The 24,524-nt window shown below is 40.3% G+C and overlaps 1 protein-coding gene across 5 annotated transcripts in view; it reads right to left on the bottom strand.

Annotated features, from left to right (window-relative positions):
• CTPS2 (CTP synthase 2) overlaps window positions 1-24,524 on the bottom strand; it is a 135,679-nt gene that overhangs the window by 31,683 nt on the left and 79,472 nt on the right. For all 5 annotated transcript variants that reach the window (XM_083362949.1, XM_083362947.1, XM_083362948.1 and 2 more), the window contains 2 exons: window positions 9,226-9,322; window positions 3,846-3,901 (listed from right to left, as the gene is read on the bottom strand). In XM_083362949.1, coding sequence (XP_083219075.1) covers window positions 3,846-3,901; window positions 9,226-9,322 — 153 coding nt within the window. The remainder of the gene's footprint in view (window positions 1-3,845; window positions 3,902-9,225; window positions 9,323-24,524) is intronic.

The following is a 24,524-nucleotide window of genomic DNA, read 5'->3' as shown; positions in this document are numbered from 1 at the left end:
GCGGGTTGCCGACCCATGGTATATACCTATCCACCCAGTTCCTACAGTCCTTGCAACTTTCAAAGAAGTTAGGAATAAAGTACCATATTTTTCGGACCATAAGACGCACTTTCCCCCCAAAAAAAGTGTGGGGGGGGAAACGAGGGTGCGTCTTATGGTCCGAAGGTGGTCCGTATGGCCAGCCCCAACCTCTGCAAGTGGAAAGCAAGGGAGATTGCCAGGAGCACGAATCGGCACGTGCTGAGAAACGCCAATCTCACTCCTGCAATCTCCCTCGCTCTGTTTCAGCTTCCCTTGCTACAAGAGAAAGCAGGCTGAAACGGAGCGAGGGAGATTGCCAGGAACGCAAATCGGCCAATCTCGCGCTGCTGCAGAAGCATGAGATCGGCCGATTCGCGTTCCTGGCAATCTTCCTCGCTCCGTTTCAGCTTGCTTTCTGCAAGAGAAAGCCGGGCCTCAGGGCCGACTCTGCGGGTACTGCAGAGGAGAGGGAGAGGGAAGGACAAAGAAGGAGGGAAGGAAGAAAGGAAAGAAGGAAGGAAGGAAGGGACAATGGGAGAGGGAGGGTGAGAAAGAAAGAGAGAGAGGGGGGAGAGAAAGAGAGGGAGAGAGGAGAAAGAAATACGGAGGGAGAGAAAGAGGGAGAGAGAAGGAGAAAGGGAGAGAAATAGAGGGAGAGAGAAAAAGAGAAAGAGGGAAAGAGAGGGAGAGAAAGAAAGGGAGAGAGAGGAGAGAGAAAGAAAGAGGGAGGGAAATAGAGGGGGAGAGAGAAAGAGGGAGAAATAGAGGGAAAGAGAAAAATAGGGAGAGAAAGGGAGAGGGAGAGAGAGAACGAGGGAGAGAGAGGAGAGAGAAAGAAAGAGGGAGGGGGAGAGAGGGAGAGAAAGAGAAGGAGAGAAATTAAATTAGTAACATGATTGTTAATTGAATCTGGTTTCCCCACTAACTTTGCTTGTCAGAAGGTTGCAAAAGGCGATCACATGACCCTGGAACAATGTGACCATCATAAATATGAATCGATTGCCAAGCATCCGAATGTAAATCACATGACCCTGGGGATGCTGCAATGGTCATAAGTGTGAAAAATGGTCATAAGTCACTTTTCAGTGCCATTGTAACTTTGAACAGTCACTAAGTGAATCGTAAGTTGAGGACTACCTGTACTTTATCTTTTTTTTCCTTTTTGGGGGGGGTCAAGTTTTTGACACCTTGCTGGGCGACTGGTGGTACTCGGACATTGCCTTGTCCTAAAAGTGGTACAATGGATGAAAAGGTTGAAAAGCCCTGTTTTAGTATACAGGTACTATTTGGTTCAGAATAATTTTTTTCTTGTTTTCCTGCTCTAAAAACTGGGTGCGTATTATGGTCAGGTGCGTCTTATGGTCCGAAAAATATGGTATATAGGGCTTTTCCTTATAAAGAGAATTAACCCAGTCACAGTAGAATTAGAATTACCAAAATCATTAAAAGTCCACCCGGTAATCCACTGCAGCCTCCTTAAACCCAAAGTGATTTTGTCCTTAAGGCTGGCACCCCCTCCAGTCCCCCAGCCTATTAAGGTGGAGAGAGAACAGTATTTCAAAATTAAGGCAATCCTAGACTCACGGAAACACTGGGGAGTCACCCAGTATCTAGTAACTTGGAAAAATCTCCCTGAGATGTAAAAAAAAAAACCCATGTACAAGCCCCTAGATTAGTCAAACACTTTCATGACTGGTACCCTGATAAACCTAAATAGATTCTTAACCACTGTTTCTTTTCTCCTCTTTTTTATTTTTTATCTTCTCCAGGTAGATCTGCCTTTTTTTTAGAAGGAGAGAATGTCAAGTCCCTTTGGAATGCTGCCATAAGGAAGGGGAGGGGGAACATGCTGGGGAGTGGATTGAGGATCACGCCAAAGCACCCATTAAGCAGTATGTACCAGATACAGAACACCAAGCAGAACCCCAACTTTTATTGCCAGTGAATCCAACAGGTACTCTGCCTCTCCTTGACATAATTAACCTACCTCAAAATATCTAGCAACTGGAGGACCTTTACATCAACACTCAGCTCTTATTAAAGGCCAATATAGGAAAATTCATTACCCAGAAAGGTAATGCTCCTGTGATTTTGGGCATACAGAAACAACAGAGCATGTTGTTCTCCAGTGCCTGTATTGCAGAGACATTCATGCTAACCTCATTTCACCATCACTGTATAAATATCCAGGGTGCACAGGACAATTTTATATTTCCCTGTATGTGACAACATACATTGCCAATTCTGGGCAGGACTTTATCATTTTTAATAGGTCTAATTAAGAAAAGCTTTTGGTAACAAATAACAGAGTAATTCAGTCTTTATATCTTACTAATACAGGTAGTTTAAAAATAATGGAATGTGCAGTACTGCTTAAAATCCATCAGATTGTTGTCTCAAACTAGCCTTAATACATATTTAAGTTGTTAATTAAGAGTGTTTTATATTGCAATAGATTTAGCCATATATTTTTGTTTTCTTGTATTTGTTTAATGTCCCCCCATGTTTCTTAAACTGTTTGTGTATGTCAGCTTTTAAAAATGTATTATTCTCTTTTTTAATTATGTGTAACTTTTGTTTTAATATTTTCAACTTTTTTTAAAAAAAATGTTTGTATCCCACCCTCCTTATAACCATAATAAAGATTTGATTAGTATCTGCAATTTTCTTCTAAGATTTTATTATTTTTAGTAGCACTTATTAAAGGAAGCTTTTGGTAACAAACAACAGAGTGATTCGGCCATTATAGCCTAATCATAGTTTAAAAATAATGAAATGAGGCACAGATGTACATTCCCTTCTCTCTTGTATGCTATGAAGCTGGATTTCTTGTTCACTCAAATTTGCATCTAACTAATAATCATCAATGTTATGTTATTTTATGAACCAATGCTCAGTTGTATTCTTATTTCTTTTTATGTCACTTTTCAATTGTTTAATCTCCTGATAGGTAAAGGTAAACGTTCCCCCGCACATGCATGCTAGTCGTTTCTGACTCTAGGGGCCGGTGCTCATCTCCGTTTCAAAGCCGAAGATTCAGCGCTTGTCCGAGGACGTCTCCGTGGTCATGTGGCCGGCATGACTAGACGCCAAAGGCGCACGGAACGCTGTTACCTTCCCACCATAGTGGTCCCTATTTTTCTACCTGCATTTTTACGTGCTTTCGAACTGCTAGGTTGGCAGAAGCTGGGACGAGTAACAGGCGCTCACTGTTACGTGGCACTCGGGATTCGACCCGACAAACTGCCAACCTTCTGATCGACAAGCTCAGCGTCCTAACCCACTGAGCCACCGCGTCCCTTAATCTCCTGATAGATTCTCAGAAAACAAGAGAAAGGTCTCACACAGCATTTTGTTGAATGCTATGGTATGAACTGGAACTGCATACTAAATTGCTGAGAAAACTCCAATCCCCTCTTGAAATCTTCCTGATCCAAACGTGATTGGACAACATCATCCTAAAAGGTTCTTCCCATTTGCAGAGTTCCAGGATACCCAGTCCTCAGTTTCTCAATGGCAAAGGGCCAATAGCAATGCATTCCATGTTCAGTTCATGTCTATCTGCTTCCAAGTAAAAACCACCCTGAGTATGCCCAGCTTCATGTATCACAGCAGCAACTTGTTAGAAGCTTATGGCTTCCATTAAGGGCATGAGCTCATGACCCAGTCTAAACTCTTCTCCCACTATATAAGGACCCCATTGCCAGCCTCAAGATTATGCCTAATGCTATTATACTAAGAAGTGATACATGTCATTATCTTAATATGGATAATTTTTTTAAAAAAATTAAAACCCCAGAAAAAATAGGTTAGGTGTCACTTACCTCATAGCGATGCCTATGCCGTTCTTCCACAAAAGCTTCATTGCCATAAAGTTTTCCTTTAAAAAAATCACAAACCTTTTAAAAATATTCTGCTACTAACATCATTTGTTTGCATCCTAACAATTTCTAATCAACTCTACAAGAGCTTGTACATAAACATTGTTCAGCAATCCAATCTGGAAGATTCATATCCTTGAATTTGAGTTCTTTGGGTCCATTATTACCCGCTCATCCTCCAGAGAGAAGGCACAGAACAACTTTGTCAAACATAAGAAGATACCTCAATTACAAGTCATGAAATGAAGGGAAAAACATATACAGCTCCACTATGTGGATAAAGAGAGAAACTTTTCAGGAAGTATTTTGAGGTAATAAAATACACATTCGTTATAAAGCTGTGAAGGACACACTGTACAGAATATATCCTATTACAGAATATACAGTGTAATAGTGCATTGAACTAGTTAGTTCTTCCTGACCTAGTGCTGGTGGGGAAAAAAAGAATGTTCTATAAATACTATTAGACAGAGCAGAAAGTAGGAGTTAAGCTCAATAACCATTTCTTCCCACTTGCTTCACCCTCTTTCTAGTACATGGCAGACCCATCTATTAACTGTTGCAAAATAGCTCATATCAATTGTATTTTTTGCACTTGGTATTTATTTCCCCAATATAGTAGCTACTATAGCGGTCACACAAGTTATGCAGAACAGTCTTTCCTCTCTAATTTTTTCTCAAGTTGACTTGAGCATTTGTGCAAGCTCTGCTCTGGAAAAGCAACCCTGATGTATTTTTTTTGTTTATTTATAGAGCTGCCCAACTCTGCAGTGACCATGGGTAGCATACAAAAATTAAAAACATCACCACAACATATAAACCATGATTTCCTGGTTCAAACAACAACCCCCCAAACAAAAAGTCTCATTACAAGCAAAGCTCACCTAACTTCTTGGCCTTGTGTAAATTATATTGGTGCCCCAAGGTGATGGCATATAAGTTATTGATGCCATGATATAAATGGTCCATTGTGAGGAAATGCCCTTTGCAAGCTTCATGCCATGGAAACCAGGAGCATAAGCAGTCTGTGCACCACCTAACAACCCCATTACAAGGTACAAGAATTAGGAAAGGTTTCTAATCAGTCTTTTGAAAAGCTATAATCAGCCAATGAAACTAATCCTAAATTAGGAGAACCGATGAATCATCAGATCAAGATTGTTTATTTTATTTAGCATGCTGTACAAATGTAATCCTTATAGATTCTAAATTACATATATGGCTTAATGACCCAGTTAATTATGTTTTCTTCAATAATCATTAAGAAGAATGTTAATAGGTTTGGCATTTGCCAAGTTCATAACTTGAATGATTCATGTTATATTTATTGAACTATAATGTTGGTAGATTTCTTTATGAAATCAGCTTTCCTGTCAATGTAGTTTTGTTTAAGAACAGGAAATATTTCAATGAATATGTAATATAGCAACAATCATAAAGTACAAACTATGCTTGATTCCTAAAGGACCTAGAAAGTTTAGAGGAAAAATATAAAAGAGGTCAGTTGAAAAATAAATTAGACTGTAATGTATTTTGGATTACTGGTCTATTTGGTAAATCTAATTTTTATAACCCAGACATTTTTCCCCGACTCCTGCTTGGTTCAAACTGTGTAAAGTCCTCATTTTAAGGGAACAATAAAAACAGACATACAGTTCTAAAGAGGTTACAGACTAGCAAATAAATTTTATTCAATTCAAGTTCATGTTAAATGCAAATATGGAATAATTGGAGATATGGAATATATTCTTCACAATGATTTTATTCATTTTCATGTTTATACAGTTATTTGTATCCTATCTAACCTAATGCTTCTGAACATTCTGGGCCTCTTATTCCAAAATGTTGGAATACATGTTAGAATGTATTTTGTACTGCAACAACTACCGAATTATTGAGCCAGTAAGATGGCAGTGTTTAGTTTGCATCTATTGTTATACTCTATTGTTCCTTTTGTTTCGAAGAGAGTTTCATGTGACAGTTGAGAAATTGTTAAGCAGCAAGGCCCATGCTGACTATACAATGTACACTTCATTTGATCTGTATGTCTATGTAACCATCCTCTGCTACCAATCTGTATGGCTATATATTAATCCTCCACTACAATTTCTATAGAATAAAACAGAATTTTCTTAACAGGTTATGGGTCCAGTGTGAGGGCATATAAACCCAGAGATGAACCCAGAGATAAATTCAGAGATGAACCCAGTATAAGCCCAGTATAGGTACAGATTAGAGAAGAAATATATTAAACACAGAACAGGGTAATTCACGCTGATGAAGAACATCAAACATGAGGTGCAGGTTTTGTTTCCTTTAGTTCAAGCGCTCCAAGAAAAGGTGCCTGGCTAGAAAATGCCAAAGACCCTCGAACAATAGAATTAAGAAAGCTTTATACATTTTCACTAATTGGAAGGCGGGATAAGGCGCCTCATCTAATACACATTCTATTTGCTCCAGGCCATTTCTATGCCTAAGTCTAGCTGAGGTATGCAGGATGTCTAACTCTTTGTTACTGTTATCAGTCCTCTAACCACTTAGAATTGATACAAGTGTTACATGAGCATATTCTCTGTGAAGAAACATTCTTTGTTCTTGCCAGACAGACTCCACAATTACAAGCATCCCAGTTTTCTTTCAAGTGCATGCAATAGCCTTACTTCATTTTAGCTGAGTGCTCATCAGGTATGTGGAAATGTATAAATGAAGTTGGCCAAAACATCCTTCAGATGAGTGGTTTACCAGAAAGTTATGAAATGCTTGTCACTGCACTTGATGCACATCCAGATAATGAGCTAACACTGGAATAGTTAAGGGCAAGCTTATGGATGAGTATAAGTATAAAACAGAAAGCATTAATAGTGATGGTGCTTCTGTCACAGAGTCTTTTTTAAAGATAAAAAATAGGAATAAAAACAGTTACATGAAGCAAGAAACATGAATGCTTTGTGTGCAAGAAAAGGGGTCATTTAAAAGCAGATTACAGAATCCGGAAAGCTAGAATGCAAAAACTACAAAAGGCCAAAAATGTGAAGGAAGAAACTGATTTTGCCTCAGATAATTAATATATTTTTCAAGCCAAAAACTGCACCTAATTTTTGCAGGCATGATGTATTGATTCAAGAGCTATGAGTCACATTACAAATGACAGAAATTTCTTTACTCACCTCAACCAGAGTAAAACAGAAAAAAACCCCACCACAACTAGTGGATAAATAATAGAATTAGAAGGAATAGGACAGGGTTTTTTTTATTCTCCTATGTCTCACAGTGTCACCATAAAAATATTTGTGAAAAATGTATTGTATGTCCCTGCTCTTGAAACTAATCTTTTGTCAGTGAAGAAGCTCACAAAACAAGGCAATGTAGTGATCTTTAAAGGGGACAGTTGTATCATCACAAAAGGGGATACCCTACTTGCAAAGACTAAAATTACAGATAAACTGTATCAGCTGAACTGCAATCAGACAACTTGAACATAGAAGTCCTGATATAATAAAGAAATTAACTGAGAAAGACTATCCAAGTGGAATAAAAGAAGAAGGAGAAACCAAAAGAGACGGCAGCCGCCACCCTGGTCCCCCAGAACAGTTGGAGCCAGAATTAGAGCCACAGCAGCTGCAGTGTCAGTTGTTTGGAGAGCTAAGGCTGAAGCTGCTGCAGCAGCAGCTCTATGGACAGGCAGGACAGTTAAAAGAAGAATCATAAGAAACAAGAGGCAGAACTAAGGTCAGAAATGAGACTATTATAAGGAGTAGTTGTTGAGTGGGAGTGTTGGAATACATGTTAGAATGTATTTTGCATTGCAACAACTACAGAATTATTCAGCCAGTAGATGGTACTGTTACATCTATGGTTACAATCTAAAGTTTGAGGAGAGTTTCCTGTGACAGTTAAAAACCAATAACAACCAAGGCCCATGATGACTGTACACTGTACACTTCATTTGATCTCTATGGCTATGTATCCAACCTCTGCTCCCAATCTGTATGGCTATATAATAATCTTCTGCTACAATTTCTTTAGACTAAAACAGAATTTTTATAGAATAAAACTGTATTTTCTAACACAAAATGAGGAGATAGGACTCCCGTTCCCTAAAAAGCAAGAGGAATTTATGGAGTGCAAGGTAGTGAAGGCAACTGAGTGGGCATGTGGTTCTAGGATTGCTTGCCACTCTACAAGGCAGGGTACCAGGTGGCTCAATGGGCAGAGATGGGTGAGGAAATAGATGGGGGAAGTTGAAGGGAGTCAATCATCTTCCTGGGGCTCAGGGCTGGGAGGGGCCAAGTCTGAAATGTCTTGGGGTAGAATGGATCTTTAGCTAATGATCAATACAATTTGGTTAACAATGTGGATTGCTGGGATTGCTGTCATTAGGAACACATGTGACATCTCATTTTACAACAAAATTGCTTAGTGACCAAAATTCCAGGCCCAATTATGGTCTTAAGTTGAGGACTATCTGTATAATTATATACTTAGCACTCTGATGATATCTCACCACCAACTGACAAAGGTCCTTCTCAAGGGGTTAATGTAAATTTTAAAAAGAATGGGGGAAAGGTCAAAGCTGGGACAGACAAACTAGGAAAACTCAGTATTTACTCTCTGCCTGACAACACTGAATGAAACCACCCACTTAGGAAGAACCAGAACAATTTCAAACTGATGCCTCTCTACCAACTTCTCAACAGCCGTTCCTGAAAGGAAGAGTTGAAAATGAGTGGCTGTTGTCGAAAACAACTCCCCACATGGTTATAGACTCCAAGCAGAGATGTTTAAACTCTACTGCAGGAAATCAATTTTGGCTTTGCTTAATCATGAACCCAATTCTTCTCATGCCACTGATCCCTTCCTTTCAGCATCCTGCTTTTGGATAGGAGGGATGTTTGTCCTGGCTCAATTATATGTCAGAAAAGAAGCACCTTGTTCCTGCAGCCTCTTGCAAGTTAAATAAATAAAATCAAGAAGTGAGAGCAATGCTTCATTTTGTTTTGCTCCTTGAATGATGATAATGATCAAGATTCTGCTTCTAACACAGACTCACATCTAATCTTTTGAAGAAGGTACCAGAAACAGGTAGTAATTACATCCTTCAGAATCCTAATTATAGGACAACTTCATCCTGTGATATCTCCTAAGGTTTTCTAATGATTTCTGAAAGCAGAAGCTTAACAAGAGTTATAATTAGGATTTAAGATCAAGACAAGATATTAAATCTAATTAATGTTACTCTTAAAATAGTATATATTTGAACAAGATACTGTTATATGGTTTGAACACAAAAGCAAAAGATCTAACCAAAGATGCCATGACTTACTTAACAAAGAGTCTTTTGTCTTAAAGATAGTTGTTCTTTTCCCCAGTCTCATTGTTCCTCCCATGTCACCAGGATTATGTTCAGGCATATCAATGACCTTAAGAAAGAAAGAAAAACGTTTTTTGTATAATTTATGCTTTGGACAAATCAAACGCATAAAAAATGAAATATGTGCCTATAAATCTATTTCAATTTCTACTGAAATGCTGCATATAATAAAGCCAGGCTCCACCAGCAACTTATTTATCATGAAATCAAAATGATAAACATATTCCTAGAAGAGTTGTAGAAATCAGTCCTAATATTTAATATATAGAAACCATATTTATCCATATTCATACTGGAGTAAGAATTGTTTCAAAGCAGCAGTAAAACATGAAATATATCCATGTTGTATTTTATTTATTTATTTGATTTACATAGCCTCCCATCTCTAATATATGACTCCAGGTGGCTAATATTTCAGAAGACCTGTTTTTTTTTTTAATTCTAAGCTAAAAGACACTAAACAGCAAAGTAAAGTTTGGATTACGGTGGTAAAGTTCTTTGGATTTAAATGCAGAGTAAACAGATCATATAAAAAATAACTAGAGTGGATTCACTGCATTAATGATGTGACTGAATGCTTTCAGATAATATGTGTAAAGGTGGTCCTCACATAAATAGCTGCTACCATCACACCTTAAATTTCTGTAATTTTCTAGATTTATTTAGAGAGCAGAAAAGTTTTTTTAAAAAAAATTCTGAACACTTAACTTTTGTTCTTCATATCTATTTAACACGTGTCAGTTATATTCTTGGCTCCACAGGTCTGATACTAACATTACACTGAATCATAACTTCTTCTGTTCACTTTTAGCTTAAAAAAACTCCCTTTTTATGACTTGAAGGCAATGGTAAATCACTTCCAAAAATCTTACCAAGAAAACTGCAAGGACCAGTCCAGGCAATTGCCTGGAGTCAACATGAAGGCAAATGCACACACATACATAGACACTTGATGGATTACAAATCAACAAACTAAGCTATGGCCACATTTTGTAGAAACCAATTTGGATAGTTACATATCCTTATGCTTTACAAGTTCACAGACTGGTTATGATATAATCAGACTCCTGCTAAATCTTACTGATGGCTACTAATGAGAAAGAATGCAGTATTTAATCTTTCTGAAAGACATCAGCTTAGGGCAGGGAAGTTGGTGAAAAGAACTTGGAAGTAGTTGACATCTGCCATCTAGAATGATCATGTATTTTTCTTCCTAAAATTTATTCTTAACCTACTCAACGATCAATCAGGATTTTCAGAATAGCTTAAATGTAATAAACCCATGAATGATTACAGTACAATCTAAACCAGGGCTTTTCAACCAGTGGTACGGGTATCACCTGTGGTACATTGGCACCTAGCAGGTGATACGTGACCATCCTAGAAAAGTGGTAGTGGGGGAGGGGAATGAGCTGAACCAGTGGTAGCACCACACAAGCCTGAGTGAGAGATGGCTGGAGCTGCAGGGCTCTCAGGGCTCAATGGAAGCGCCAGGATCAGCGCCAGGCTTCAGCTGGAGCTCCGTGCTGATCCTGGTGCTTCTAAGCCCAGAAGAAGCACCAATCAGCTGGAATGTTGCAGCATCTCCAGGGTCTTGTGATCTACATTCAGATGCTTGGCAACTGATTCATATTTATGACGGTCACAGTGTCCCAGGGTCATGTGAAGTGACCAAAAGCTGCTGCAACCACCGAGCAGATGGGGGGAATAAAAACCAAACACCCCCCACCCCACCCCCACTGCCAATCCTCAACAGAAATGCTCACAACAATGAAAACCTCAGACAGGAGAAAGAGCGCCGCTGGGCAGGCAGGCAGGTGTATTGCTCAGCTGTGGCTTGGAGGGGGCACTTTTTTCAATGCCATTGTAACTCTGAACAGTCACTAAGCAAACTGTTATAAGTCAAGGACTACCTGTACTTCATCACTTTTTTCCTTTTTTGTCATCAAGCTTTTGACACCTTGCTAGGTGACTGGTGGTACTCGGATGTTGCCATATCTTAAAAATGGTACAGTGGGTGAAAAAGTTGAAAAGCCCTGATCTAAACATAAAATAAAAGTACAATTATACATACCAATCAATAACTACTGAAAGCATCTTAAAATAATTAAAATGCTAACTTCCAGTGAAGATGACCAACTGTAGCTCTTCAACTTCTAACAGAAGGAACTGGCATTCTTTCAGTTTATATGACTCTCCTTGGCTAGGGAAAGTCTTAGAATTACCCCACAAGATCCTCTGATACAGCTGAGATCTGCCAGTAACTTCAGGAGCTGCGCTTCGAAGCAAATGTATGCCAAAAGCCGGGGGGAGAGGCTTCAATCTGTTTGTTGTTGAAGAAGCAGCCACTTTGAAATTTACTTTTCAAACAGACAGTAAGTTGTGCTTTTCATTTCTTAATCACCTTTAAGGACTATTAATCTTTACTAAGTTAAAAGAGGCTCTTTTTAGTCACAGTCTGCTACTCCTTTTTGAAGACCTGTGCCATTTGGGGGATTTCTTCAGTGTTAAACAACAAGGAAGAAGGCTGATAAGGTAAGCCAAAATAAGGAAGTGTGGAGCAAAAAAAAAAGCTAACAAAGAAACATAAAGGCAGAAAATTGTGGTTTTAGTTTAATATTTGTATAATTTGTAGCTTGGTCTGCCTTGCTGTGGGTGACTAAAACTTTCTGATTATGATTCCTGAACAGCTAGCAATTTCTAAAAAAGCTACTCTTTGACCAAAGAGGGAGTCAAGATCGAGGAGTATGCATTCGAAGAATAAAATTCATCAGTTGTGCTCCAAGGATGATAAAAAAAAAATCAAACTACTTTAGAGATGCAAACATGTGTAGAAACTTACCAAACTACCAAGGCATCTTCACAAGCAGCTGAAAATTCAGAGGAGTCAACTGCAATTTTAGAATATAAACCTGACATCAACTCTTATTATGATGGTTTAAATATAAATTTCTCAATATAACTGAAAGAAGAGCTTCAAGAAAATCCACAACTTTTAAAAGGACAAATTTGGGACTTTTTCTTTAAGGACACTAACAAGGTTGAGAAATCCTTGACAAAAAAGGAAACTTATAACTACTTGATAAACTTTCCAGAGAAGAAAAATATTTTACTCCGTGAAGACAAACTGGAAGGAGTGACTTAAACTTAACGAGTTAACTGGAACTAGGATGGACTTTTACCTGGTTGATATTTGTAACTGAAAGAAAGTCTTAATCTAAAAGTCTTACATTTAGGCAGGAAAAACCAAAGGCACAAATACAGATTGGGTGAGACCTGGCTTAAAAACAGTAATTGTGAGAGGGAGCTTGGAGTCCTAGTGGCTGACTATGAGCCAGCAGTGTGCAGCAGCAACCAAAATAACTAACACAATCCTGGGTTGTATAAACAGAGGCACAGAATCAAGATCACATGAAGTACTAGTTCCGCTTTATAAAACCCTAGTAAGACCACACCTGGAATACTGCAGCCAATTTTGGTCACTATATCACAAAAAAGATGTTGAGAGTTTGGAAAAAATTCAGAGAAGAGCAACTAAGATGATCAAAGGCCTGGAAGCTAAAACCTAAGAACCGTTGCAGGACTTGGGTTTGGCTAGTCTAAAGAAAAGAAGAAATAGGGGAGACATGATAGCAGTGTTCCAGTATCTGAGGGACTGCCACAAGGCAAAGGGGGTCAGGTTGTTCACCACAGCATCAGAAGGAAGGACAAGAAACAATGGTTGGAAACTGATCAAGGAGAGAAGCAACCTGGAATTAAGGAGAAACTTCCTGACAGTGAAGACAATCAACCAGTGGAACAGCTTACTCCCAGAAATCGTGGGCAATCCATCACTGGAGATTTTTAAGAAGAGACATCACCTGACTGAGACGGTATAGGTTCTCCTGTTTGACCAGGGGGCTGGACTAAAAGACCTCCAAGGTGTCTTCCAGCTCCATTCTATTCTATTTCTATTCCATTCTAAAATTTGAAAATGTACCTTTTTTACATATATGATGCCTAAGAAATTCCTAAAGTATGCAAAATATTGAAAATATATTTGAGAGTATCTTGTTAAGAGAAAGTTAAAGAAAATGATGTATTAGTTTAAAGAAAAAATAGAGTTTTAAAAAGGATGTATACAAAAGAAAAAACATTCTATGAGGGTAGTTTGGAGGGAGGGACTTAAATTTAACACTGAACATACATGGCTAGTTATATACTATTGTTTTAAAATGAGGCTGGAGGCTGGAGCCTTTTTTCCCATATTTCCCTTGTACCTTACACTTCCTTTCCCCCTTTCTTTTTCCTTCCTCTTTTCCCATTTCTATTTCTCTTTGTATTTTATATGTAGATAAAATAATAAAAGCCACATATATGGAAAAAAGAGCTAAAATGCTAAAACATAGCAACACTGAAAAGCCTGAGAAAATGTCAAAGTTTTCAGTATGAAATTCAATGGTGAAAAAAGTTTCTACATTTAGGCAGGAAAAAATCAAATGCACAGGTATAGTATAGGTGGTACCTTGCTCAATAGTAGTAACTGTGAGTTCCGGTAGCGCTGCCGCGCCGAATGGCGGCGTTTTGAAGCTGCTCGATCCTGGGAAGTGTCAGAGCGCTCGGAGGCAGCGAAAATCAGCTGTCCCGTGGTGCTGGAGCTTCTCCCTCGGGAGAAGAGGGAGAGGCGAGCTTGTTTGGCTAGAGGTAGAGCTCCCCGGTCATTCCCTCAAGTAGTTTGGGGGATAACGGGGTGAGCTCCCTTGGAGCCCAGGCTCTCTCCGCTCCCAGGACGCTTTCGCTCCCAAAGGAGTGGAACTGGACGCGACATCTACACCTGCTGTTTAGATGGGACTGTGAGTATTTTTTTTCTTTGAGAAGCAGGCAGAGCAAAGCAGGAAGACCTGAATTTTTAAGTTGGATTTTAACTTTAACTCAGATTCATTATCTTCTTCAAGTTTTAAGCTGGAAATGGAGTATCATTCACAGGAAAGATATATTTCAGTTTGGAGGAGATGGATAGATTATATTCAGAATAAATATGGCACTAAAAAGTTCCATTTAGCTTATGAGTAGATTTTAGAGGGATATTGTTATTGATTTTAGTCTTAGTATTTTGTATGTATCTGTTAAAGGGGAGTTAAAGCACATTATGAACTTGGTTAATTTTATATTATGGATAATACTTTAGAATATGATTATTATAACTATAACCCTGTATTAAGCTCTGGGAAGTGGGAGGGGAAAGTGGGGTGGTTTGGGGAGGGGGGAATTTGGGGATGTATTGTAAAAACTCTTTAATAAAAAAAAATAGTAGTAACTGTGAGAGGGATCTCGGAGTCCTAGTAGACAATCACTTCAAGATGAGCCAGCAGTGTGTTGCAGCTGCCAAAAAAGCCAACACAGTGCTAGGCTGCGTTAACAGAGGGATAGAATCAAGATTACGTGAAGTTCTAATACCACTTTACAATGTCTTGGTAAGGTCACACTTGGAATACTGCATCGAGTTTTTGTCACCACGATGTAAAAAAGATATTGAGACTCTGGAAAGAGTACAGAGAAGAGCAACAAAGATGATTAGAGGTCTGGAGGCTAAAACATATACGGAACGGCTGCTGGAATTGGGTATGTCTAGTTTAATGAAGAGAAGGACTAGGAGTGACATTATAGCAGTGTTCCAATATCTCAGGGGCTGCCACAAAGAAGAGGGAGTCAAGCTATTCTCCAAAGCACCTGAAGGCAGGACAAGAAGCAATGGATGGAAACTAGTCAAGGAGAGAAGCAACCTCGAACTAAGGAGAAACTTCCTGACAGTTAGAACAATTAACCAGTGGAACAACCTGCCTCCAGAAGTGGTGAATGCTCCAACACTGGAAGTTTTTAAGAAGAGACTGGCCAGCCATTTGCCTGAAATGGTATAGGGTTTCCTGCCTGAGCAGGGGGTTGGACTAGATGACCTCCAAGGTCCCTTCCAACTTCTTCTTCTTCTTCTTCTTCTTCTTCTTCTTCTTCTTCTTCTTCTTCTTCTTCTTCTTCTTCTTCTTCTTCTTCTTCTTCTTCTTCTTCTTCTTCTTCTCCTTCTCCTTCTCATTATTAATATTAATATTAATATTATTATTATTCCTTCCTCCAGAGGATATCTTCTACTGAAAAAGTTCTTTCCTCTGATTGAATTACAGAGTATGTGTCCCTTTTCCCTTCATATCTTCAAAACAGACCTGCTTAAAAAGCATGGTGATTACTATATAAAGCTTTTTTGAAAATGTGCATAGACATTATCTTGATTAGATTATCTACAGGAGAATCCTATTAAGCTAAGGTATTGTGAAACAAGCCAAACATGAACCAATTTTAAATTACCAAGAAATGAAACCCATACAATGCTTCCTGTAATTCAATCACGCTTCTAAGATTGGCAGCAAGATGAAAGATTGGACACTTTCTTGCTCTAGCCCTCCTTACATGATAGCTTTCCTCCTACCTTGGTTTTAAACATGACTAAACACATACCTTAATGATACGTTGTGTGATGTCACGTGACGTTGTGAGTGTGACATGCCTGCTCTAAATAAAAACAATCCTTGGCTCCATTTGTTGAGAAAGTTATAGTTTTATTAGAGATGAAGTGTATTGTAGCATTGCATAGTCAGAACTGAGAATCACATGCCAAAATCCTTAAGTTCTATTCCACCCCACTTAACTGTCTCTCATTGCCCACCCCAGTGTAACCAATCAAGTCCATGCAAGATCTTTTCATAATGGTCAGACCAAACACAATTTGGTGTGCGGCTCCCTCCTTCTTCCAGCTGGGTGACCTTGAAGAAGCATGTTGAGGAAGTACAGCGCCTATTTTCAATTTTCCAAGCATTCTCCTTTCATTCCTACAGTTCATGGAAGTCTGTCACCACATAGCAGCAAAGTACAGCAAGCAGAAGGTGGCAGCTGACATTTGCATATAAACAGAAACAGCACAGAACAGGCTATGTTTCTGAGTCTTCTTTTGGCTTGAGTGCAGGGGTAAAGGAGAGCAAATGATATTACAAATGTCATGATAAAGTCATGTAGTTAATGTGATTGATGTATTGTGTTTCCCCCCAAATAAGACCAGGTCTTATATTTTTTTTTGTTTCAAAAGATCCACTAGGGCTTATTTTAGGATGATGTCTTATTTTTTCATATACAAGAGGCAGCAAGTGGAGGCAGAAGTGCAGGGAGGGGAAGGCATGTGGTGGGGGGATACAGGCTAGACTGGACAGTCAAGAAAATGTGGCTTGTGTTGGGGGAGTGCTGTGGCAGCCCAGGTGGGGATTGGGGGATGCAGGGGTCTCCGGAGGGAAGCAGGACCAGGGTGGGCACCAGGCCCTGATCCACTGGAGAAGCCTCGTTGAACCTCTTGGGCCACGGGGGACACCTGTATGGCAGCATGGGATGCCTGGGGCACTGGGTGGCGGGCACCCAGCCCTTGAGCTCCCAGGGTGCCAGGACATCATGGCCTAGCCCCACATCCCCAAAAGACTGTCTGTCTTTGCCCATGGCTACTGTGGCTGGAACGGGGCAAGCAGCCGCATGGTCGTCCGGTGCATCTGGCAGGCCAGATAGCATGCCTCCTGCCTGCCATCTCTGCCTCTGCTTGGAGGGCTGGCCTGGCAGTCGTGGTGCTTGGATTTACCTGCGCTACATGGGCTGCAAAGTCCCAGCTGTCTCTTGGGGATGGGGGCTACCTGCCCTTCCTATTCACCGGGACCTGGCAAACAGGAAGGATGGAGAGCCCCCATTCCCAAGAGGCAGACAGGATTCTGCAGCCCACGCAACACAGGTATTTCCAAGCACCATGACCACCAGGCTGCCCCTCCAGGCGAAGGCAGAGATGTAGGGGGGAGGCACGCGATCCGGCCTGCTGGATGCATTGGGTGCCTGCCCTGTTCCAGCCACAGCAGAGAGATGGTCTTTTGGGGAAGCGGGGTCAGGCCGAGGGGTCCCAGCACCATAGGATTTCAAGGGCTGGGCCGGGTGCCCACCATAGTAATTGGCATCATTTATTCAATGTCATGGCTTTTAATGGCCACCCATGCCCTTTTGCTTTTTCTTAATTTGGATAACACGGGAGGCAATAGGAGGGTTCCTAGAAAAGCAGGACTAAACTTGAAATCTACATAAAAGTCCTCTAGTATACTTATCCATGAGCACATATAGTGATTGCTGGAAACCTCAGTGATCGACTGGTAAGGGATATATCATCTTTATTAAGTTTATTAAGCTTCACTGTTTTCTTGTGATAACAAAGAAACATCTTTACCAACTTCATAATTTAAGGACAAAGTAGGGAACTATTAAAATCTGTGCTTGGGCTTAAATATTTACATATATTAAAACTATATTAAGTTTTAAATCTTCATTCACTCAACTGTGTCACATTGTTTCTCTCCAGCTGAAAATACATTTTGGCCTGGACCTAGGTTTTCTACAACTTACTACGTAGCAATCTCTTCAAATATGTTAACTCACTTAATCAAATTTAAAATTGCCAATATCCTTGACAGTGTTAACTGTACTTAAACTTTTGTGAACTTGAAAAGAAATTTTCTTTTTGCTAATGGTAGAGGACTTTCTCAGTGCTAGATTTGACATTCTTGTGCAAAATGGTTTCAAGAGATACAGCAACAGTTTATTGCTGCAACTAACTCAGAACCACTTCATCATTTACTGTATGTTAGCTTTTAAAACTCCTAGTAGCACTTTGAGTCTTATAAAATAGTACAAATTTTGATGTAAAGTCACTAATCTATTTTCAAATTTATTTGGCCATGTATGAACATTTATAGCTTTCCTATCACTTAAAACAGACATTTGCAGTCAAATACCAAATCATTTCACAACAGTACTTAACACTGCAGTCTTCTATACTTCAAATTACCTGCTTCATATGCTACCAAGATATTGTGTTGGTTATTACCGATAACTAGAGATTTTTGATAGTGTCAATTTCTCAGTATGACTAAGAAATCTTATACCACAAAATGCCATTCAGTTATGCCAAAAATTACTCATGGCTCTAGTTCCATAATATGCCAAATGCTCATGGATGCAATCACAAGCCAATTGGTTAAAGTGTTAGATGAGAATTGGGGCTAGCTGTGAATAATCTCTGGCTGACAACACGTTAATAAATTATTTCTCAAAATGGTAAGGTAAAAAGCAATTAGAAGATGGTCTAATATACAGTCACTTTATTCTCTAGGAGAAAAGATGGGCTATTAATGGTAAATAAATAAATACTGGGTTTAAAATAATTAAAATATTTCTAACAACATATCAAGATGGCGGCACCTGGATTCACTGCGGCTGCATTGGCTCTCGAAGGTGAAAAGTTTTTGGAGGATCTAGGCCACATGATCGGGAAGGTTTTAATGTGTTTGAGCAACTTGGTGGCACTAAGGTAACATATGACCGACAATCTTTGCTAGTATGGCGAGTTTTTAACTGTTTCAGAACTGTTGGTGAGACCATTAAAAGTCATTTGCATTGTTTGAAACTGTTCTGCCAGCAGCAAGATCTGATTACTGGCGCAATGACTGATTCTATTGCAAATCAGGGCTGTTTCCAAAGGAGGCAGAGGAGGAGAGATTCCAGGCCTTATGGAGCAAAGGAACTGGATGAGGCTGTCGGAAGGCCAAGAGGAAGAGAGAGAGGCTCTTGGCAGAGTTGGAGGTGGTGGCAGCGTGCTCCAGAGGTGAAAAGGAGCGAGGCCCCTTTAAAAAAAAGGAGGAAGAGACAAGATCAGAAAACAGAAAGGAGGCGAGGTTGTCATGCAGGAAATACAAGCTAATTTGAGAGCTAATCCATATGGAGCTCTGTTTCCATCTGTCCTGTTTGCCATCCTTCACTCCCTAGAGACTAAAATGGATGTACTGAAACTTGAGCTGGCCATGAACAAGGAGTGTATATTGAAGGTGGTGACACTTTGAGAACTGTATGCAACAAAATTTCACTTTGTTGTATGCCGATTTGTGTACATTCAAAGTGACAATAAAGTATTATTATTATTATTATTATTATTATTATTATTATTATTATTATTATTATTATTATTATTATTATTATTCCCAATGAGTTATATTTACATGGACAGACTTTGAAAGATGACATACATTCCTGACACATAACACAAAAGGAGTCAATTAAACCTTTCAAAAGGACAAGCTCTGACTTGAACTCTCTAATTTTCTCATTACCTTTCTAATGGAACTGCAGCTGGATGGTCTACCAGTAGAAACAAACAGACAAGAAACTCTTCTCTATCCCATGTCTATGTTAACTTGTGCTTAGAAAATCTTTGGAGATTGAGAGAGGTTTTCCTGCTTTTCTTTGGCTGGGCCGAACATATTAGAATAAACCTCCATATATTTCCTTCAAAGACATTTGTTTCTAAATTTAGCACCAATCTGCTATCTATGACTTCACTAAAATTTCACTGGAAATAGTATCTAAAAGAAAGGAAAAATACAAACAGTCATGAGTGTAATGGAGCCTGCCCATTCCACTCATAACTCGAAAACTCGTAGAGTGAATCTTGTTCCTTTAGTGAGATCGCTCTTTTGCTCGTTAAAATGCATATGGCTCGTTAAGTAAACATGAGGTATCTCAGGGTAGGGAAGGCCATAGAGGGCCTAGTGATGGAACAGGCCCCCAAGACCTCCCCAACCCATTAAGATACTGCATGCTTCCCCCTACCTTCCTGCCATGCCAGACTCACCTGAAAAAATCCATCTCCTTTCTGCTGCGGTTCCTGCCACCACCCAGATTTCAGGCTGGGGAATCCTTCGGCGCACCCTATGCAACCTGATCCAGGCTCCGGAGGCCTTTTCCAGGCTGCTGCTGCAGCCAGATCTGAGGCCAGGGGAGGCTTTCAACACCCCCATGGCCTGATCCAGAGGCCTTTTCGAGGCTGGATCGAGCCACGGGGGGGAGGGGTTTGCAGAAGTAATCCCTGAGTTATGAGCGTTCACTTAACGCTCGTTCGAAGTTACATGATGAACGCCCCTTACAGTTTACGAGCAAGTCCTGAAGTTATGAATATTGCAGCACCATGGCAGTCGTTCACCCTTACGAGCGACTTGAGTGGCACCGCAACATTCACCTTATTTCCCCCCTCCTCACAACTGCTTCCCCCTCCCTTCCTGCTGCACCGGACTCACTTACCTTACAAAAATCCTCTTTGCCGTGGTTTCTTTCCCTTTAAAGGAAAAGAGAGTTGGCTTGGAAGTGGTTTTTTGCACCGAGAATGGAAGTTTTTGGAGTCCATGATCTCACGCAAGTGTTTGAAGTTGCGCCAAATCACGGACCTCAGAGACTTTCATCTCTATGCAAAAGGTGCCTGTCTCCTGCTCCTGTCCCCAACTCCTTTCTGCATGACAGCAAGCCTGAAGCCTTCAACTGAGGGAGAAGGCCAGGCCCATCACATCCGCGTCCAGCCTGCCGGAGCTCGCTGCACTAGGGGAAAAAGTGACCCCATTGTTCCTGGAGCCTTCCTCCAAGCATGCCTTTGGAGGCTTGGATCAGGCTCTTGGAAGCTCTGTTCCGGGCAGCAGCAGCTTGCAGCAGTCCTCCGAGGGCTGGACCCAGCCTCTGGAGGCATGCAGAAATCCCCCTCAACCTCTGTTCCTGGCACAAAAGGCTGCTGCCGCCCAGAACAGAGCTTCCAAGGGCTTGATCCAAGCCTCGGAGGGGTTTTCCTAGCTGTTTATGCCAGGAACGGAGGTTGGGGGGGGGATTTCTGCATGCCTCTGGAAGCTGGATCCAGCCCTCAGAGGACTGCTCCAAGCTGCTGCTGCTTGGAACGGAGCTTCCAAGGGCCTGATCCAAGCCTCGGAGGGGTTTTCCTAGCTGTTTGCGCCAGGAAACAGCTCATTTTAGGTATTATGCTTCTTCTGTAGGAAGAATTCATGCCAAAGAGAAGTCTACAAACTTGAGAGTTACAATACACAATTAACAGTTAGATGTTTTGTTATGTCAAAAAATTTTTTAGAAAGAGTATCTGTACAATTTTGCTAAATATGTAATTTCTCTAATCCTAGCCCTACAAGTGCCATTTTTGAAGCAACAGGTAAATCCACCCCAACAACAAATTAGACAATATGGAAAGTCTGTATTATTGTATTGTGCAAGTAGCTTTCAATTTCCTAAATGGAAAATAATTAATGCAAATAAGGGCCACCATGTGGAGTAGGAGGAAAACCTTGTTATTCTCCTCACTCCATTAGTTTGTAAAGCAAATTTTGTTTGAGCTTTTATTACAATTTTTGTTGAGGATGATAGATTCATTTTAATGCACTGCACAAGTATATCAGATGATTATTTTTTTTAGACAAAGACTGCTTTCCAGACAGCTAATTTAAAATATTAAAGTTAATAGTGATGGCCATATACAGTAAATATGGAAGGTAAACATAGTAAGCTTCTTATTAAACTTATGGGCCATGTAAATATCCCATATTGAAGGAAATGGACTGAATCAGGGGTCCCCAACCCCCGTCCGTGGACCGGTATCAGTCCGTGGCATGCCAGCAACTAGTTCGCACAAACAAGCAAAGCCCCATCCGTAGAATACAGGCAGCACACAAAACCATGCACTCTCTGGTCTGCGGAAAAAACCTTTCTCCACGGAACCAGTCCCTGTTGCCCAAAAGGTTGGGGACCTGTGGACTGAATGGTGAGGAGGTCTATTCTGCAGTTTGAGGTTGCTGTAGCCAAGCTTGAAAGATTTCATCAATAATATGCTTTCATAAGAACCACATTACAATTACTCAGAAAGGAAGAAAAACAATGGTATAAATAGCTGAAAAACAAGAAATGGCTTTCTTTTTGAGGCATGAGATCTGATTTATTAAAACATTCCAATAATGCATGCTGCCTCATTCTCCCAAACTCTTTTATTAAATGAACAGCAGATATGCAAATCTGTAGGAATCAGCTGAAATTTAGACAAGGCCTACATTTGACATTAAAAAAAAATAATTTGATAGGATATGATCTGGCTGAGAGATGAAAGAGGAGAAATGGTACAAAGGGACCACTCTAAACTTCACATTTGTTGCATTACAGTACTGAATCTAGCACAGTGTAAAGATACAATATAGAGTATACTGTATATTAACAATTCAGTTAAGGAGCACAGAAAGAAATAATGTAACAGAAAGAAACAATAAATAGAAACAGGAACATGTTAGAAAAGAGTACCGTAGTTTCCGGCGTATAAGACGACTTTTTAACCCATGAAAATCTTCTCAAAAGTCAGGGGTCGTCTTATACGCCGGGTGCTGAAACTTTAGGGACAGGGCTGGCTGGAAAACCTGGAGCGGATCTTCCATTTAGTCTGCGCAGGGAAAGCGGGACCAATTGGAGTAGAAGCTGCAGTCTGTGATTTTTTACAGGCTGGGGTCTGGGCGTCTTTCCTTCTAAAGTTGAAGAGCAGCTGTAGGCAGGTGGGGAATGCAAGAGCAACTTGAAAGGCAGGTGGGGAATGCTGCAGCCAGAGCAGCTGCTTAGCTCTAAGGATACATTTGACTCAGGAACTGGGCGGGCTGGCTGGAAAACCTGGAGCGGATCTCCCATTTGGTCTTTTTTTTTTTTAATCCCATTTATATCCCGCCCTTCTCCGAAGACTCAGGGCGGCTTACAATTTAAAGCACAAATCAATGTGCTTAGCAATAGCCTTCATTCTATGTATATGCCTGCTTATTAGAGCTTTCATCCCCCCCCCACAAGCAGCATTATTACAAAGTCAGTTTATTGCTCCCAACAATCTGAGTCCTCATTTTACCTACCTCGGAAGGATGGAAGGCTGACTCAACCTTGAGCCTGGTGGGATGAGAACCTGCACTAATTGCAGGCAGCTGGTGTTACTTAAGGCTCTGCACAGGGAAAGCTTTAGAGTGAATTAGGAAAAGTGAAAAAGTGAATTAGGAAAATAGGAAACGTTGCTGGAATTGGATATGTGTAGTTTAACAAAGAGAAGGGTGAGGGGTGACATGATAGCAGTGATCCAATATCTCAGGGGCTACCACAAAGAAGAGGGAGCCAAGCTATTCTCCAAAGCACCTGAAAGCAGGACAAGAAGCAATGGATGGAAACTAGTCAAGGACAGAAGCAACCTCGAACTAAGGAGAAACTTCCTGACAGTTAGAACAATTAACCAGTGGAACAACCTGCCTCCAGAAGTGGTGAATGCTCCAACACTGGAAGTTTTTAAGAAGAGACTGGACAGCCATTTGTCCGAAATGGTATAGGGTTTCCTGCCTTAGCAGGGGGTTGGACTAGATGACCTCCAAGGTCCCTTCCAACTTATGATGATGATGATGATGATGATGATGTTTAATCCACTTGCACTGTTTTATGTTTACATGTTTGATGACAAACAGCCTTATGTTTATAAGTGACAGTTTTCCTACTAAGTACCTGCATGTCATAAGCATTTGAATTAAAATTACCATATTAAAATCAAATCTGATGTTTTTTAATTTTTATTTGGTGTGCGTTGGAAGAGGGGTAGTCTTATATGGCGAGTATAGCCCAAACCCTATAATTTAACAGGAAATGTAGGGGGTCATCTTATACGCCCAGTCGTCTTATACGCCGGAAAATACGGTATGGTGTAAAAACAGTGATATATTCATAAATTAAAAGATAAATACTTTTATTGTAAAATTATCTGGACGCTTTCTGGTGGGGTTTCAGGTTGGGACATAGTAACAACTCGACATTGGTTGCTCATTGATAACTAGGTGGTTCTACCATCCTGGCCCTCCTTGATCTCTCAGCAGACACCATCAAATATGCTATACTTAATGGTTCTCCTCCTTTAAGACTAGTTACAGTTAGTGATGGGGGGGGGAAGAGAAGCTGAACCCAAAGCTCCTGATCTGCAGAGGGCCTTGGGACCAGTACTCCCTGTCCTCCAGTTGTTCATCTACATGAGGCTATAAGGAGAAGTCAGCCTTTAATTTGGCAAAATGTATTATCAGTAAGCTGCTGATACTAAGCTGTACCTCTCAGTCCTTGGCTGACCAAGTGAAGCTTTTAAGGTCTTGATGCAATGCCTGGAGAATATAAGGTCTGGTTAGGGAAGAACTGTAACAAGAGTGACTGGCTGCAGTTGTTTGGTACTTCCAACATTGGGGACCTTTTATCTTTGGTTCTGAGCAGGGTTCTATTGGTCACTCAGGATGGAGGTGCAATCTGGAGGCCTTCCTAGTTTTTTAACTCCTATTCAAGGTAGC

Source organism: Vipera ursinii (assembly GCF_947247035.1).
Source record: "Vipera ursinii genome assembly, chromosome: 4".
In the NCBI taxonomy this organism is placed as follows: domain Eukaryota; kingdom Metazoa; phylum Chordata; class Lepidosauria; order Squamata; family Viperidae; genus Vipera; species Vipera ursinii.
The sequence above is the reverse complement of the archived record's forward strand: the minus strand, read 5'-3'. Positions and strand labels throughout refer to the sequence as shown.